Source organism: Cygnus atratus, chromosome 2 (genome assembly GCF_013377495.2).
Source record: "Cygnus atratus isolate AKBS03 ecotype Queensland, Australia chromosome 2, CAtr_DNAZoo_HiC_assembly, whole genome shotgun sequence".
In the NCBI taxonomy this organism is placed as follows: Eukaryota; Metazoa; Chordata; class Aves; order Anseriformes; family Anatidae; genus Cygnus; species Cygnus atratus.
In genome coordinates this window covers 54030785-54050525 of record NC_066363.1, presented here as the reverse complement: position 1 = coordinate 54050525, position 19741 = coordinate 54030785, and the positions used below count along the sequence as shown (strand labels likewise).

General features: G+C 38.7%; 1 protein-coding gene across 1 annotated transcript in view; it reads right to left on the bottom strand.

The window, feature by feature from the left end:
• The window catches only part of CAP2 (cyclase associated actin cytoskeleton regulatory protein 2), a 65246-nt gene that overhangs the window by 26955 nt on the left and 18550 nt on the right, over nucleotides 1-19741 (bottom strand). Inside the window, exon 4 of the mRNA XM_035549835.1 lies at nucleotides 7609-7686. Coding sequence (XP_035405728.1) covers nucleotides 7609-7686 — 78 coding nt within the window. The remainder of the gene's footprint in view (nucleotides 1-7608; nucleotides 7687-19741) is intronic.

Below are 19741 nucleotides of genomic sequence, written 5' to 3'. Positions count from 1 at the left end.
AAGATGTCATGGATGGCATCCACCACACTCAGTTCTAACAACTTAAAGGGTGAGCATCTACTCTCAGCTGAGACTTAATTCCCTCTATTGTAAATGAAGGAAAAGATGTCCCTGAGGAATTCTTTCTATCTTTAATAGCTGTTATGGTATGAAGACTGCACTCAAAATGTGCTGCCATTAAGTGTAGAGAGAGCCCAGAAAGACACCTTATGCAAGATGCCTGCCTTGGCCATTAAAGCTGAAGAGCACAGTCCCATTCTGTGTCTGTAGGACTACAATACCGGTAGCTTTACTGACCACCAGTGAGATGCACTTCTATGGGTGGCTCTGATTTTGGGACTAAAATAGGTTTAGATTAACTCTACTTTCCCCTGTTTTGTATTTTGTAGAAGGCAATCCGCAAATAAGTCTTTAAAACTGGAGCTGATCCTTTTTTTTTTTTCTTTCCATAGATGTGGTATAAGAAAGGCTTGTCTTTTTTATTGCGGCTGTGTGTCAGTTTGAATGGAATCAGTGTTCAAGTTAGGCTGAGGAATAATCTTTCTATGAAGTATATAGAAAATAATTTTTTTTTCAGTTGTGAACCTAAGCTAGTTAGTAACTAAGCTAGTTAGCCTCCAAATCATACTGCTTGTGGTGAAAGTCTGGATTTCTCAGACCCTTACATTTTTTAACTTTCCTTAATTCTCCCACAGTGAAGCACTACCAGTTCTTTGTCAGCAGTTGCCAAACTTCTTTTTGCACTGCTCATCTCCATCTCTCCTAGCAGAAGGTGTTTCACATTTGGTACCAGGGTTTTGCTCTTACAATTGCAGTCTAACCTACTGCACCCTAATGCGTTGGTTTCTCTGGAAGCACTAACGGTTGGCAGAGGCCATCAGCGAGATCTTTCTGTATGATGACCACATTCACATCCCTGTAGTATTCTGATATTTCCAGGGTTCAGAGGTCTCCTAACTAACTACAGAGAGACATGAGTTTATTCTGCTCTGATTTTCTTAGACTGTAAATCTTAACACAGTGGTGTAACAACTATTTGTCAATAGCACGGGTTCGGCCATTTCAACTCACTGCCACGTAACAGCAGGACCATGGCGCAGGGAGACAGATCTGCAGAAATGTCTGGTCAGCTTCATCAACACAGAAGCTTACACACATTTGTGTGCTTCCAAAGTGACTTAATTGGTATTTGGCATTTATTCCTCTTAGATTGCACATAAACTCTCAATCTGATATTAGCTGTAGCAGTTTTGTGCTTGTGAAAAAAACGGAAACCCCAAACCCCACATGACGAATTATTAATTTAGTCATTCACGGGTTTATTTTGAAACGCTGATTCTTACAAAGAACAGATGGAGAGGAACGTGAAAGACACATAGCTGCTGACCAGTGGAGAACTCCAGGGCCTGGTACGGACTGCATGCATCAGTTTCCAGCAGTGTCAAATCACACCAATACTTTTGGCCAGGACTGTTTGGCTGTTCTTTAAATGGACTTGAATGCTTTACCTATTGTTTTCCTTTCCACTACAGCTCCCCATGGGCAGCACATTCAACAAGAAGGGGTTCTCCTGCTTGAGGCACACAAACCTACAAACATCCCTACACCTACAAACCTACACCTCATCAACAAGAACAACTACACAAATTAACTGTTTTCAGCCTTTTGACTTACTTCTCAACCGTTGCTGCTGTGATTGTAGTCCATGCCAGTGCACCCCTGAGTTTGAAGTAACAAAGTTCTGTTAGAAAATGGTGTTCTGTGGAGCCACAAGTGTTTTGTGCACAACTTGTGAGATCTGAGAAGTTTTTGTTAAGGGCATCTAGGTTTCACATGGATATGTCCCAGGACAGGGATGTTAGATGGTGCAGGCTTTCAGCCCTGGACACTCAAGTGGTTCACCTGAGATCTCCCAAGTGAAAAACTGTAAGACTGTTTTCAGTTCAGCAAGAAGCCTTGGAGTGGCTTTGGTCTGATTTAGTCCAAAATAAAACTAGAAAAATTTGGAATAAACTGTCAACTTGAAAAGCCCTGCTTTTTAGTCAGCTGTAGCCCCAGTGCTTTCCCTTTTAGCAGATCATGCACAGTCCAAAAATCCTGGGAAACAACTGGGTAGCACAGAGGAAGGAGCGTATTGTTATGGATTTGTGTTTAGCAGAAATAAAGAATATGATGCTTAATGGGAAAAGGAGTGTCCCATCAGTACAGTTCAGTGGGTTCTCACATGGCACAGTTTGAACATGAACTATAGGGATTGAAAAGTAGTCTGGTGATTTTAGGACATTATTTTAGGGCACCGCAGGACTCCAGTAAGAGCCTATGTGATCCCCAGAACTGCTCAGCAGGTTATGTCAGATGTGTAGGCTGGACAACACGTAGAGTGCCATCTTGGATAATGTCTTCCTTACAGGGTGATTCTGTTCTTAGTCCAAGTGTAGGTGTACTGGGCTAAAATAATGCAAGGAGCCCTTGCTTACTGGAGCCTGCTTCTTACACAGACCTTGAAGCACTGGAGAGTCTCTGCCTGGTGGTGCTGATGTGAGCCAGTCTAGACGTGTGTGCTAATGTGCATCTCTGCCTCTGTTTCTCTTCTGCACAGGCTGGGAGATGATCTGGTCCTTCTGTATTCCCTGGATCCTGAGGTGTCTCTGGGCCTTCTTACAACCTAGTGCGCTGCCCTCAGGGCAGAACCCAATCTCAGATGCCTCAATCTTTTCATTGCAGGGGCTGTCAACCTGGGAGTTCTGGCAGACACAAATGAGGAAGGAGAAATGGTGCAAGGATACCTACACGATCAGAAAATATCATGAGCCTGAGGCTGGTTAAATGCAATCTAACACCTCTGAGACAAAATTACGAGGTAACAGGTGCCAGGGGGCTATCTGGAGACTGACAATACGCTTCCAATGATGCAGTAATCAAGGACTAAAGTGGACCTGAAACTAGGTAAGAGTTTGCAACAATATCCAAAAATGAGCCTGTGAACACTGCAAAGCAGCAACTGAAAACTGGCAGTTGGTCCATGACTGAGGCTGTGACCATGCATCGCATGCAATTGTAGGCGTGCTGATAACAAAAATATGTCAACAGTTTGGCAAGATTTCAGAGGACAGGAGGGGGGAAGGGGTTCCCTTTGGAGCTCAGGATTCTCAGGCTCTGTCCATGTCACTCTTTAGCACCCTCTGTAAATTGGAGACCTGAAGACCATAAAAGGACTGAATCCAATTCTTCCTTAAGCTATTTCTAGATACAAAGGTGCAGGTTTGCAGCAGTCAACTAACTTAAGTAGCATGGCAGCAAAACTTGTCTCAAACTCTTTTGCATAAGTAAGTAATGAGTTAACGAGACAAGGAGTATCCTAGTCTCTATGTTTTTGGAAAACAGTAAGGGTGACTCCAGTAGGTATGAGGAAAAGTAGTGGGAAATGGACTGATGTAAGCCAAAAAAAAAAAGTCAAGGTAATAAGAAAACAAATCCTGCTAGGAAGCAAAAGAAATCCCAGGAGTCCTGTTACTGGAGTAATTTAAAAATAGAAGAGAGAAAAAAATGAGCAATCCCAAACTAACGGAGAGTAGGGAACTGTAAATCTCCATCTTTAATTTCTACATAAAAATTCTGAGAATGACTCTCCTCAGAGAAATTACAGAACTATTCCGTTTCTACAATGCATTTTTTGCTTGACTATGAAGAAATCAAAAACTTTAGGATTTATTCTTATGGTTCTCATTATAATTTCAAAAAACAGCTTCCTGGGTTTAATTTTTTCCCCTTTTCTAAGTGGAAAAAAAAAATGAAAAAGCAAAAGAAAAGCCCTCCCTTATCTCTCACTTTCCTATGTATAGACTCCAGATATTCAAGCAAGGTATTTAATTGGAATGTGTCTGCACAATGTTAGTAATTAAATCCATGTGTTCTGTCAGTCATATGAAGTCAGCATTTTAGTTTAATGAGAAATTATATAATAATTTACAGTCTGAACTGCATCTGTAATTTAAATCTCTTTGCAGTACTTGTTATCATGAGTTGCTTTCATTCAGTTTTGCCTACTTACAAGGGCATTTTTCTGTTTGTAGGAAGACTTAACTTCAAACACACTTAAATACAGCCTCAAGTCAACAATGTCAACAGACATACCATGACTTCATTAACAAAAACCTCACCCTCTTCACGTAACAAGTCTGAGGAATAAAGTGAATGTGAGTAGCTCCTGATAAACACAGCAGCAACTTACCTTATTCTAGCACTATTTATTACTGTGAGCTTTATAATTGGTAACTAATATTAATACACATAATTAATATATAAAATAACATATAAGTACATTTATGTATTACATATAACACTATATAGTTATCAATACATAAAGTTAATAATTAAAATTTTGAACACACAGAGTGAAATAAAACAACACGTAAAGAGATGATATAGAAATCACCATTCACAAGGAATTAGTGCCGTGCCTTTGAGCAGTGATCTCATATGTTAGTATTCAAGATCATTAAAAAAAACCAACTTGATAAACAGATAAAGTTGTTCAGTAAGACTAATAACTTTTAAATTATTATGCAATATAATATAATAATTTTTCAGTCTGAGTTGTATTTGACTTAGACTACAGGGAGAAGAAAATTGAGAACCAGACTATATCATATTGTTTTGTGAAGGTTTATGTGAAAGGTTTCTTTAACGTGTTATATTCTGAATTGCCCAGGCAATATGCTCTCAAAATGCCTCTTAAACAACTTCTCCCAGAATATAACAATTGTCTAATTTCTTTCCAATTCACCATCTTCTTTCTGCTATCTCTATATAATAAACAACTTATAATTTTTTTAGTTTTAACATTTGAAGTTTGGCGTCAGCAAATAATTTCTTAGAAGTGGATAAACTCAAGAATTCCATCTTGCTGAATGAGCCTGTATCCCTCAGCCATTAGCTGGGACATACACAAACAGGAATATCAAACAGTGGTTTTGTCATGTGATCTCTTCCCCTGCACACACAAATATAGAACATGACCATAAAAAGTAACAGAACATGCTCTCTGCTAAGTAATTTATTGCAGTTGATGCTAGATCGGTATGCCAGCTGGAATTACCTTCTCGGCTCCTACTATTTTCACATATACAGATAATAAAGGCTGTGCACTGCAGCAGATTCCAACTGAAAAAATATCAGCATTATTATCAGGAAGCAAAACTCTGCAAAAGCAACTTAAACAAGCTTAACTGTTTGAAAATGTTTGCTAGTGACTCGCAGAAGGAGTTAAATACCTAAATGAATACTAGAGCCTTCAACGTTTTCATAGAGGGGAAAAAATACTGCTTTTTGTATGATAGGTATTTCTCTTCTCCCTTTGCTAAGCAAAAAAAAAAAAAAGAATCTATGGATTATTATACATATAGAGCTTTCTTTGTGTGTGAATTCCTTGTTCATTAGTTTATAAGCTGCAAGAGCTGAGCTAATTTATTTTTCCAGGGCATTTTCCCCACCCTCTTTTTTTTTTTAAAGGCACCATGTATGACATCCCAACATGACAGGAACTCAGTAAATCCCCTCAGTCTCCACACCGCTGTCTCTGAATGTCTGCAAAGCTACTATGCCATAATCGCAACTCGCTGGCTCATTCACAGCTTTACATTATAAAGCAAACAGTCTAGACAGCTGAATGACAGAATTACTCTCTTTTCTGTTGCATTTATAGATATGCTGTCATCTTCATTTGCTTTTCTCTACTCTGTGCATTCTGATACACTAATGACTAGCTTTCCTGTTTGGATTCCACACTGACTCTGTGGCTCTAGGCTGTAAATACAACCCGAGCCCAGAGGACATCACACCAATAAAATCCTGGGGGGTAAGACCCCCACTGCTTTCCCCCCCTAGGGTTATCTGGTACTAACTAGCTTTTTCAAAAATGTTAACCAATATGGCTTTGCAAAAGGACCTTTTTTTTTTTGCCAGTGAGACGCAGATATAAAGAGCCTGATGCCTGGAACTGTCACTCTCTGCAGTGGAAAATGCTATTCAAATTGCACAGAAAAGGCAGCCTTCAATTAGTTTCAGGTTGTCTATAGTATAGCTGAATGTAAATCTGAACAAAATAATATGTGCGAAAAAGAATTAACAAGCTGTTTTTGGATGCCTATCAAAAAGTATACCTAACAGTCTTTATGCTGAAAAAAAAAAAGTAATTGGACTGGGTTTGTTGTCACTGGGGAAGGAACCTTAACCTGTAATATTCCTGGTATTTTAACTTTGGAATGATGTGCACACACACATATTGTGGCACTTCTTCTGTGCTAAAAGATAGTTAAATGAAAGCAAAGAAAATAATACTGATACCACATTATCACAGGAGGCCACATAAATAGGGAGCCGTAGCTTTTTTGGTCACCAGAGCAGGGACACCAACAATTCAGAGCACTGCATTACATTATGGGCCACTGGAAACTGTTCATTGGCAAATATTTTACCTATGAGCATGAAGAGTTTTGTGGGCCGCTGGGTGCAATTGTATTCACAGCCAATATAAATGACTGCTTGAGGCCTGCACCAGTGGGAATTTTGCCTGTTCGCTGTGAGTCATGACCCACTTCTACTCTCCAAGATCAGGGACAGCTGCAAAAACAACTGATCCCTTCTTACTTGGAACTCTATAAATCTGAAGTCTCACCTGAAATATCTGTGGTTTTTCTTTTTCTTTCCTTTTTTTTTTTTGTTTTTTCCTTGAATACACTTGCTATTAAAAGGTATTGATTGGAAAAACTTTCAATCTGTATCTCAAAGATCCATAATGACAGCGAGGTTTCAATAATTCATACTAGTAGCAGGGAGTTCTGATTTGAAAATACAGATTTTAATAAACTATGGAACAGGGAGCTGAGAAGACAGAACTGAAGAACACAGTGAGCCTGTGCAAGTGAAGTCTTGATCCTCTGCACACTCCCAGAAGGAAGGTTCAAGGGTGATCCCACAGACGGGGCTACCCGGTCACCGTTCCCAGGAATGATACAGTGCTACTGGTCCCTACAGAAACCACAAATGACATTCCATAACAACTCCACAGCTTCCATGAGCTTTCTAGTTGTGAGGGGTTACTGCTAAAGTAAATAAATCAACCTGATATAAAATGCTTTTTTCTTTTGTTGACAAAAAGCCTTGTCTGTCTTCCAAAATTAGCCTAACCTGGACCTCAGCCTGGAGAATATTCAGTCTAGGGGCTAGTATTGATTCTTTTTCTCTCAATAGCTTATTCCCTCACTTCAAGATCTATCACGCAGCAGCCCTGTGGGGCTAGCAAAAAGCCACTGTATTGCATAGCATTTCCAGCTTCTAGAGAAACACTGATCCCACTTACAGCCCTATAAAGAAAACCTCTTTTGGTTTCTGCAATGATCTTATATGTATTGGTACAGAAAATGTTCTTAACTCTAAACCATGTCTTTCTGATTACAACAGTATCATGCTAATAACACTGAAAGCGAGCCTCTAAGTGCACTACATAAATAAAGTAACAAATAAAAGCAAATTCAGGGACTGATACAAAACATAAAGGAACACCGCCTTTTGAATACAATACTCGAAACTCTAGGTTAATTTTCTTACCTCTTGAGGCTCTTGACATTGAGATGCTAACACCAGGAAAGATCTTTGTGCTTGGAAAGCAGCACGTACCATCTCCGCCTGTAAGAAAAGGAGAAATATACAATAAACCTTAGCCTGTAACCTCCAGTACATCTTTTTGGCAGCACAAAGTCAAGTGTAACAGCTCAAATCTTTCTTGCTGCTCCTCATCTAAATCACAGCAAAGATGACTGGAAAAGAAATGTATTACAATACTAGCTTAGCTATAATTTTTTTTTGAAATCTAAGGTTAGGTTTCCTATTTTCTTCAGATAGGAAATAAAACGAGTTGATAGGCAGTCTTTGACTTAACATGTGTAAGATTAGTCATGGGAGGACTTACCTTTAACACATCTAAGCATTTTAACGGCAATATTTATACTCTGAGTGCATGATAACAACTTATTAGTGCTGAGACCTGTAACCTGCAAACTGTTGAACTGTAGGCTAGCCTGTAGTGATGTCTAAGAAGAATTGAGCTTAGCATATTTGCTGAGGGACTGTGCTGTAATTCATTCCTTGCCTGTATCTCTGTGAAGACCCAAAGATCAATGACTATGAGGGATGGTGGTTGAAGCTTTTTGGGCAATCTCCTCCCACAGAACTCTAGAATTTGGGTTAAAGCTGCATCTGACAGTTTTTTTTTGAACACTACACATTTTCAGTATATTATGAATGATGTATATTGATTTGAATCCAATCAGTATTTCAATATCACCTCACTCAAGTGGATGAGTAGTGACTAGAACAAAGCATTAGCGGCACAGAGGAGAACTATTCATAAGTAGTGGGTATTGCTAAATAAAACCAAGCCAAACCAAATGCAGTTAAGTTAATCTAATATGAATGGGTATATTTATAACCACTTTGTGAAAGGGTGGGGAAGTTCATGGTGTTTTTCTTTGGGGTTTCTTCAATCTAAAAAGAAAACAAGGAAATTTTATATACAGGCCTATGTGGATGCAACTTAAAATACATAAAAGTCAGGAAATTCAAAGTTGCAGCAAAGTAAAACAGCCGAATTGTGTTTATCCATCTTAAAATGTGATGGCATGAATAAAACATTATCTGTTAGGATGAAAATCTCTGCATGGAAGAATGGTAAAAGAGGCCCAACCTGGACAGTATTTTGGTAGAAGGTGGTGTTATGATCTGACAGGCTGAGATTTGGAAGAGGGCAATCATTTCTATAAATGGATAAAGAAATAAATTATAAGGGAAATTGTATGAGCATAAGAGACGTAATATCTCCAGACACAGACATAAATATCATCAATAATAGCAAGGTTTAGGTATTTTTAGACATTTCAGGAGACTGACTTTTTGGTACAGAAATTTTTAAAACAACATGCAAGGTTATTTTAAGCTTAGTTTTTGTGTGTGAGGAGGATCTTGCAGAACAGCTGACCAAAAAATAATATTCTAGGAGGAAGTGATTATGAATGGATTCAGTTCTTCCTATATTGCAAGGTAGACAAAAATAAATCTATAGATTGGTATTTTAGAATGGCAAGCTTTTAGAAAATAGAAAAATAATTGAATGAAGATGACTGGCCTGAGGAACTTAATGAACTGAATGCAGGAAAGAATGGATTTGCATTAGTAATGGAAATAATCTATGCATGCTGGGCAGGAGGGAGAATTTGTGAGAAATGGCTAGTCTCGGTGAATAAATGACTGAAGCAAGATACTAAAAATAAGTACAGAACCTACTAAAAGTGAGAAGAGGCCTTGATTATCAGGGAAAACTTTGTTTCAGGCATTACAAAATAAAGAAGCAAAGGGATGAAAGATAAATGCCTTGTTGAACTACATCTAGCACAGAGCTGTAAAACAAAGCCCTAGTTTTGTTTGTTTGTTTGTTTGTTTTAAATCTACTGGAATGATAAAGAAATCAAGGGATGAACTGAGGCCATGACAGTGACCTTAAGGATATGTTGGGCATCCTTATGTTATTCTTGATGTCTAACTTACCTATTGTTGAATAAATACTTTTCCCCAATCTTCAAGGAACTTGATGTATGTGCAGATAATTAAAGGATAACTAAGGAGAATGATGATAGATCAATGGGAATTGCCCCAGTTGAAAGGGAAGTCAAATATATGCAGCTTAGAGTGACAGAATCATAAGGCCCGTATCATCTTTATTCATTACTGCAGATCTTGTTAGATGGAAGCACAAGTAGAAAAGATTTTTAATACATATCATTTACCGATGGTACCAGGTGACAGAAGTATGCAATGATGGATTGGGCAAATATACCCAAGAAGCAGGGAAAAAAGTACTCCAACTGCTTTCACGGGTAGTAGTTTGACTTCAGCACCATGCACATTTAGAACAGATTCAAAACGAGTGATTAAAAACAGAGATGCAAATTAAAAATGGGAGAAGTTGCAATGTGTTATTATCTGTGGTTAAAATCATTACTGTTGGGGATCGTTTTGAGCTGTCAGTTTCTTAGACAAGGATAATAGACCAGATCTAGTATATAAAGATATTACATAAAATGCTTATTGTTGATCCTCAGAGGAAATCCTTACTTTAGATGGAAATAATGCAAATTAGTATAAAAACTCTATGTTAGATAAGAAGCTGGAAAAAATGGAGACAATTTTCTAGTAGGGTATACTATAGAAGGTGTTATTTGAGAGGAGGGAAGTTGCTAGCAGTGTTTCTCAGGGATTAGTTTAAAGAACTATCACTATGTTTATTAGTGTTCTAGGAGCAAGAATTAGGTGTACACATAAAATTTGGAGGCAATGCAAAGTTGGGAAGTTTAATACTATTGAGAATGGCTTATTCATCACTTGAGAAGAGTAAGATAACTTTGTTGTCACAGGTAGTATGAACAGGACAAAATTTAGCAGTTCTGTCCTCCTCCTCCCCCTGCAATTTAAAACAATGCTAAATTTGGGGTGTAAACGAGGAACTGATTGATTAGAAATGCTGAAAACTGGAAAATGTAGGTAGAAGAGCTGGGGAGGTGGCTTTGTGAAAGGAGTTTATGCAGTTCTACAATGTACGTGGCAAAACATTTTCTGGTAGAGCTACAGAAGTGTTAGTACCATTGGAGAGGACCCTGTAAGACCCTCTGTGGAATTCCGTGCCAAGCATCAGTCATTTGTGTTAAATAAAGATGAGCTTAAAGCAGAACTGATGCAGAGAAACCCTATTTGGATGTTTAAAGCAATGGAGTAGCTATCTTACAAAGATAAATTTTAAAAGTTTCACTTGCGCTTTGTAGCACAGCAGCTGAGGAATCTGTTGTTTCTTTCTCGTATGGCAGGTATTATCAAAGAGAAGGAAGAAAAGGTCTGACCACAGGTCCGTAAACTGGGTGATGAATAATCACAGTCTCAAATTCAAAAGATTTCCAGCTACTCAAAGAGTGAAGTTCAGAAGGGTTCTTCCAAATTCCTCAAAGAACCAATGTTATTTTAAGATAGAATTTTGCAAGCTGATAAAACAGAGCATAAAACAAGAGCAAAGTGCTCTTAGATAGAGAAAATTAAGCCTGTTTTATGAATTCTTCAACATATACTGAGATGGTAGCACCAATGAGATTTTAAAAAAAATGTGTCTCTCATTTTGTTTACACCGTATTAAATCCATGCTTTTGGGTTCCCACTGGTAACTCCTGGAGACTGAGCAGGACTTTTTTCTCCACTCAGACTACAATGTCACAACTGGTTTCTTGTCAGATTTTTACTTCTTTTCTGCCAAAGCACTGGAATTTGATCATAACTAGAGACAGACTGTTGGAAGATGTACACTGATGTTCCTAAAGGACCGTTATTGCCTGGGTATGCCTCATACACATGCCTTGCTCATCTGACCAATGTAAAACTGTTGTTGGATGTGGCATCAGGATATACTTCTCATCCAGACACGTATCACTCTTTCATATTTATCAGACTGTGATTAAGGCCACTTTCTCAAATTGTCTGGGAAGAGTCTCTAATAAATCTCTTGCTGTTAAGGGCACCCAAGACATTGGTACCACTCCTGAGTTATTCCTCTGTAATAACTACACTAAAATTGTTTCACATTTTTTAATTACCCCCTATATGTTATAGGACATTGGAGATATTCAGTGGTCAGTGGACTACATACTACTGGGGGATACTGTATCCCCACAGTATATCCAGCCCCAAAGGCATTTAGCTGTATAAAAACCCAAGCACTCACAAGTCACACCTTTGAATTTAAATTTTAATGAAAAGATTGTGCTAACACATTTTGTGTGCTTTTACAAGCACAATTTTAGAAGACTTCAGCCACAGTTACTTCCTTCTTTCTTCAACAACATTGAAAATGGGTTTCTGAGTTTTACTATATCCGAGCACGCAGTATTTCCTTCCATGCATCCCACTGAAGTATTAGAAGAGCTTCTTCTCATTATGGATGCAGTAGCTCAGTCTATCGCCATCCCAGTTCTTTCTCTGAGTCTTTGAAGTGTGACACTTCATTGCTACTTCCTTCTATTTAGCAGGCAGGCTGTGTAACTAAGCAGACAGCACTTTTTTTTTTTTTTTTTTTTTATAGGGAGCTGACTCTTTCATTAGACCCCCATATCCATTGAAGACTAATGAGTGAAAATGGATTTCACTCATTTCACTCAAATGGATTTTCAGAGGGGATTTTTCTCAACAGCTTGTGATACTTAGCCAAGAGATTGCCACAGAATAAATCAACTGAAACTCTTTCAGTTATAATGAATGATAGTAATGAGGCCCGAGTGTCAAAAATGCATGGGAATCATGAGTAAATTTATCAGAGTAGACTGGAACACAAACTTGCGCACATTTATCTGCAGATAGATATGGAATATTTAGGAGCAACAGATACTTGACGTCTAAAAACTTTGCGTAATCTTCTTGGGCTTCTTAGGATTGTGCATGGATATAGCAATCATCAGACAGATTCTGCAGCAGAGGTGAGCATACTGAAGGAAGCAAATTCCTCAAAACATTTCCTACTTTGTTTTAACAGCTTGTGCTAGAGGCTGGAGGAGATGGCTGTGACCAGGCCTGAATGCCAAGGCTATCTGGTATGCCATTCTCCTGCTCAGTTTCCCTATCAGTAAACTCCGGTGTGCTTGGTAGTTGCCTTAGGTTGTTGATATGGTTGGAAGAGAAGAATTTTGACATGTATTCAATGTCAGCCCAGTTCCACTCCTGTTGAAATCTCAGACTGACTACAGTGAGTAGTCACCTCTCCATCCCCATCACAGTCACAGCACAGACAGCCCTCTTTACAGTTAAGCCTAGAGAAGTTAATGGAGGAATCACACATATCTAGAAACCATCTTTTTAATGACAACACGTTTAACCTACTCCGTCACAGTACGGTGCTAGGTTTTGATATCTCCCAGAAACCACTGCTCAAAAAATTGCCAGAGACTGTGAGAGATGTCCAAGGGCCACAATGCTCCAACCCGTTTAAAGCAGCATGAGGATGGATTCCACCCAAACTTGCAACGTTTCAGACTGTGTTGACATAGCTGCACTGAACCAGAAGCTTCAACTGCTACCAGCCTGGTTTGGGAAAGTTCAGTTCTCCAGAGCAGACATGATCTTAGGATCTGCCTCTTTCGCATTTTAAACATTTTATTCAGTCTAAGTTGCCCATCACTCTGGTATCCAAGCACTAATGAATACAAACATTATTTATGTGACAGCAGTTTGGCAAACTACAAGAGGAAGACTGGCACATGCATTCAGATCTCAAGTTACAAGTAAATCTAGTCTTTGGAAAAAAAAATCAAAACTAAATAGAAGTAAGAGAAACAGACCAATGATTTCCTAATGAAATTTAGTCAATAAAATTAACCTATTGACCTGATAATATTAAATTTGACTAAGGTAATTATATTTAATAACATATTTCCTCAGTCGTAGCACTGAAAAGAATAACGTAAATATCAGAATCCACTGAACTTCTGTTGTTGGAGAATAATACACATCTGCATATATATACCCTCAGATATTAGAAGTGATATTTGTAAATCAAAACGAAGATATGTATACATTTTGGATTTCTGAAATACACTTACTGACATTATTCTGAAAGAAAATATTAAACAGGACATGGGGGAAAAGAATGGGGATTTAGTGGTCCAGAGTTTTAATCATAGTTTCTGCAGAAATAATTTTGGGTCCTTTAGGTCTAAGAAGAGACACAATGACTGATGGCAAATAGCAACTACAGAGAGAGCTTCACTGCTATGAGCAAATACCCCAATCTTTCTGTAAAGGGAACAGTACTGCCAGAGGAAGAGAAGCAGTTTGCCTTTACGTTCTGCTTCCAACAGCCTCTTCAAAGTGAAGTGGTGAAGTGGCTGGTGGCTTGAAGGGCAAGAAATGGAAAAAGAACGGAGTTTAGATTAAATATGGGGCTGCCATAGAAACTATCCAGGCCAGCTGAAGAGACAGCATTTATTTTCTACAGCTAATTGGCCGATATAGATTTATTTAAAATTGGGCCAAATGCTGACGAGCCTGTGGCAGTTCTCCAAACAGTGCACTTTATACTGGAAAAGAAAAAGGGAAGAAAGAAAAAAACTGCCACCTTTCTCTTACTGGTCCATATAGAAAACAGGGTTGAAATTGTTGTAAAAATTGAAGTCAGTGGGAGATTTGCCATTGATTTTGATGGACCCAGCCTCCACCTCAGATATTTTCTATTTTCAGACAGATACATTTGGCTACCACCAATCAGCTGTCCTGCGTTTTTATTTATTTATTTATTTATTTATTTATAGTGTTTTTCAGCCTCCATAGCAATGTCTATATTAGGGAATTTTTGCTAAAATTTCTCAGCATTGCTACTGCCGGTCCAGTACCAATGTAAGGTTAGAGCAGCGCTGGTCTCTCTAGCTGTTTCTGTCTGCCAGTGTGTGAAACGCTGTGTCATGTAACTGTGCGTGGCACCAGCCAGCATTATTTATTTGTTGTTTCGGAGTAGCATCTGTATCTAGGTTCACTAGTTTGACCTTTCAGTAAGCAGGGCTGTGACATAAAACACTCAGAGCTCTTACAGCTCGTACGTCTGGTGAAGCTCAAGCCATATTGGTCTTAAAGATCTTTCAGTGCTAATGACCTAAGACAGATGGATAGTTACTGTTTGGGCTAAACTGTTACTCACTCGTCATTTTATTTCTCTGTATTACACAAGCTGTAGAGATGTAGGGGAGTGTCACAGAGATCTCAGGGATCTGCATGTCTTGTTGGCATGTGTACAAATGTGCTTTTGCCTGCACTGGCTGCAGGAACCCCAGTTATTTCTCTGATGGACTGTTTTGCCACTGAGGTCTGCTGCTAAGCATTCCCCCTCTCCATCCCCAGCAGTGGCCTTACAAGCTCTTCTCAGTGGAGGTCCGAATACATGCTGAGGAAATATCTGAAAAGCTATGATAACACGCTTTAGGATGGCATTCACGTGTCCCCAGTTTAACAAATAAAAGTTCTAGGAACGCCAGATGCTTATCTCTGTAAATTAAAAAGGCTACAGCACTTGTTTAGGCATCACTTCATAAATAATCTTTTAGCAGTGTTCACTGGGCACTCTATCATGGACCTTACTTCTTGACTTTCTGTGTCTGACAAATACTGCATATAAAGACTGGAGATTCATCCATTTCTAAGAAATTCTGTCTTCAGCAAGAGAGCTTGGAGAAACAGGCTCATATTGAAATTGTGTTGTGCATGTTCTGCCTCTCACACACTTCAGGACAACTTCTGACATTATTACCCACCTCTTTCTGCAAGCTGTCCCACAGAGCTCCTTAAAAACACTTCAAAGGCTAAAAATGCCAGAATCCGTCTCCTTGTAACTGCACTTCCACTTGTATTGCCTTGGAAGAATCCCAGACCCAGACCAAAATGTAGTAATATGGAAGGAAGTTCATATATATGAACTACATAAGGAGTTCTATAATATTTAAGGTTTCTTCCCACGTAGAGCATGCTTTGCTTTTCAGAGGTGCTAAATACCGAAAGGCCAGATTTACTTGGAGGTTGGGCCTCAGCCTCTCTGAAAGGCAAGGTAGTTATCTACATGCATGTTGATGGGATTGAAAAACAACTCTGACCTAAGGTTGTTCTTTAAACAGAACATGTACTGAAACAACAAAAAATAAACATTTCAGCCTGGAAGAACTACTTCAAGATCCTAAACCAATCTTTTTATTGTAGCTCTGAGCTCTAGAATAAAACACAGTTAAATGTATGAGACAAAATAGCAAAGATTGAACTGTTCTGCAGTTCAGATTAATTGTAGAAATATATAGTTCAATTTATGGGTGTCAGTAGACTAACAGAAGTGAGCAGTGACAGTGACATGGTTTAATTTCTCCCAGTGGACTCTTCGGCATTCAGAAATCTTGCCGTATTGATCATGCAATTCAAATTGTATAAAGAGGCAATACACATCTTTAGCCACATTTTATCCTCATCACTCCTGACAGCACTCCCAGCTTATTTAAAATAACATTCAAACTGTGCATTGGTTTCCCTTGTGGCTTAATTCTCATTATTCACTTAACTCCTTTTTACTAGAAACTGACTGAAGAGCCAGATTCAGAGCTCATTGTTTGTTTTTTTTGCTGACTACAATGAACAGCCTTCTCAGTTTCCAATCCCAGCATTTCTAAACACTCAAAACAGTTGCAACCACCAACTAACAAAATAAAAGCAGGTCAGGGATGGGGAGGCAGCATAAGTGAAAAGACTGTGCATGTGCTTTTCGGAAAGAATGGGACCGAAAATTAATAAAAGACTCGCTCGTAGCCTGTAGCAACAAATGACATCAATCAAGCACGGGAGATAAGTGTCACGGTGTGGTACTCAAAACTCAAAAGATGTTTAAAAAAAATTCCATATTTTTCAGCTTGAAAGATATGGGTTTAAATAGTGTTACAGCTCCAACCTGAAAAAACATAATTCCTCATAAAAGAAATAAGAACCATGAGCATTGGTACCAGTAAAGAGTTTTCAGTCATGAGAAATTCGTCCTGATAGTGAAAGCAGGAATGTTGTCTCTCAGCTTCTCTGTCTTAGTTTTCCTGATGGACCGAGATAGTTTCATTTGCCAGTGGTTTACTGGAAATTACTGTTGTAAGTAGTCCAGACCTCACTTTTCAGAGGTTGAATGGCTAAGATGACTGTTACCTATGCTCTAGCAAACCTGGACCACTTCGAATCAGACAGAAAGGTAAAAGTCTGATTATCTTACCAAGGCTTCTGAAGACTTCCTCGTGAACCTGGGATCTCCGCCAACTCCATGTCTCACATCATCCCTAACTGAGACACAGTCACGCTGTGTTTGTGGCTGAGTGCAGCTGGTCCATACCTGTTATTTAGCTAACTAATTTAGTCATGTAATTGTATCACCTCATGATTTTGGGTTAAGCTGAGGCAGTGTTTTTCAACCTGTGGGGCACTTATGCCTCTAGGTCTGTAGACTTCTTGTAAGGAATCCATGGAAAACCACTGAGAAAAACAGGTTTCATGTCAGTAGGTTCAAATTTGCTCATAAAGGGCTTCACTGAAAGATTTTTAGAGGCTAACAAAATTAGCATGAGCTAGAGCATATGATCAGTTCTTATTTAGAGACTTAAAATGGCTGAAAATTCATTGTATGCCTTGGTGAATTGCTCCAATCATTAATTAAATTAATTGGTAAAAGACGCACCTTAAATCTAGTCTGAACATTGGGTATCATTCTGAATCCATATGGGAGATTAAAGAGCCCTTCACTATCAGGGGTTTTTTTTTTTTTTTTTTTCATATGTGCAAGTTATCTTCCAACATTTTCATGGGCAAACACGATGGAGTTTTCTTTTGGTTCCCGTCACATCTAAGGCTTCCCAGTCATATCACTCTGATCCTTTTTTTCTGATTTCTTTTTGAAATCAAAACCTCCTGTTTTACTGCGTAACCACATACAGACATAATCCCTGATTTAGGGGCCAACAGTTTTAGAGCCTTATCTGAAAAACTGCCCCTGATCGACTCCACTACTTTGAAACAAACATATTTGGATTCAGATAGGAACTATTCCCTGTGCAAAGAAGCAAGCCCCGTGAAAACAGGTTATGAAGACTGTTGACAGCCTTGACTGTTTGTGTTTCTGTTTTCTTATGCTTCTGACTGAGGAAATGCCATATGGACTGTTCTCATTATCTATTCCCACCACCACTACCCTAAATTTACAGGTGCATGTTTCTTGTGCCAGCAGTACACTACTAAAGGCACAGTACTGGCTACCATCACACATTTTTCAGGAGGGTCTGTGAGAATTTTGTGTCTTCCTTGCCTTTTTCAGTAAGAGGAAAAGCAAGTGGCATTTTGTGCAATGTCAGTATCAAGAAACAAACAGCTTGATCCAGTTTTCATCAAAATTAATGGAAAAACTCCCACTCTTTCAGGGGGTGTTGGTCTAGACTAGCCATGGCCAGGTTCTTCATGCTTAAGAGCCATTTTTCTTGCCAGCCAGGTGTCTTAGAGTTAGACGAGCGCAACCAGGTCTGCAAGCCACCGCACCTGACCCAATAAATCCCGCTTGTTTTAAAGCCAGATCCAACCCTTAGGCCAGGAGTGAAGTCATCCCTTGGAAAAGACCAATCAAAAGTTGTAAAGCACCTAAAAATGATACTTGTTCTGGATTAACTACTTGCCTACACTGTGCATATTGTATTTCCAGCTTGCTTGTCATAATAAAGCGAACATTCTTCATTGCTTATGTTATGAAATATCTTGTAGACATGTAAGGTGAGAAATATTACTGAATTATCATTAAAAATCAATACTAATATTGATACATTTCCAAGGTTGCTTTTTTATTGCTGATTATTTGTTGTTGTTCTTTTTTGTTTCACTTTGGTGAATGGCAGAACTGTTTTCTATGTTTAGTCTCTTTCAGCTGATTATTTTGTAGACTGTAAAAAATATTTGTCATTATTCATTTTTTTTTAATTTTGTTTTTCCCAGTCCTATGGTAGCTACTTGGTTTGGTGTTTATTTCATCCACCAGAAAATACCTATCACAGAAATGCAAAGGCAGCCTGACAGTGAGCTTCTCTTTGGGCATGTTGACATCATCCTCTCCTCTGAGCTCTAATTCAACTTTCAACACAATGCCTAAAACCACACAGCCTCTGGGCACAACAGAACAACATGGAGAGTACACTTGTGCATTCTGTTGCCCTGTAAGCAAATTGCCTTGTTAATGAGGAATCAGTCAAATAATGGGTTTGATAGTCTGTGCTTTGATTAGGTAATATGAAGTGCAAAAGTGTTTTTTTTTTTTTTGTATATCACAGACAGAGCATCTGGTTCAAAGTTCAGGGCTGTGAATGTCATTGACTAATTATTCAGCATCTTTCACAAGCAAAGACAAGATACAGCTATGCCATGTTTAATAAATACTCTTTGGAAGAAATGAGAACGCTATGATTTTTTAACTTTGCTGATGGGCCAAACTGGAGCTGCACTTTGCAGAGTGCGAATATAAAGATAACTTATAAAAGATACCTCATTAAAGATAACTCCTGCCTTCAGATGTCTGTCTGTATTCACATGGACTGTGCCTGGAAGGAGTAGAGGAGAATGTCATAGCTTTTGAGTAATAGATTAAGAGAAGAAAACCTTTGTGGGTATGTGCATACAAACAACATTTCTATAGTGTGAACGCTTCTTCCTCTGCTCACAATGGTAACAGATCAGTGTGCATGCACACAGAGAACCCCTACAGGTGGGATACCGTGCTGTAACTTGCTGCTCCCCTGATATGTTGTTTGCATGGTCATTCAGGTAAATGAGTTGTATCTTAACTCTCTCCCAGTAAGGAACAAGCTAAGCAACAGCCTTTGTATTCCTGAGCGCTCCAGTCTATGCTACACAATGTAGTTGGTTGTCTGTCTGAGCTCTGCATTTCAGCAGCTGGAATTTGATGGTAGAGAGGAGGAAAAAGAAGTCAATATTTCTCTGGTTTTCCTTTCCAAGCTAAATAGCTTGGATGAGAGAAAAGGGAATATAACCGAATCACCCAGTCAATCTGTTCTTTGAACTGCTGGGGTTTGGAGATTAGAGAATTCTTACAAATAAACAATAA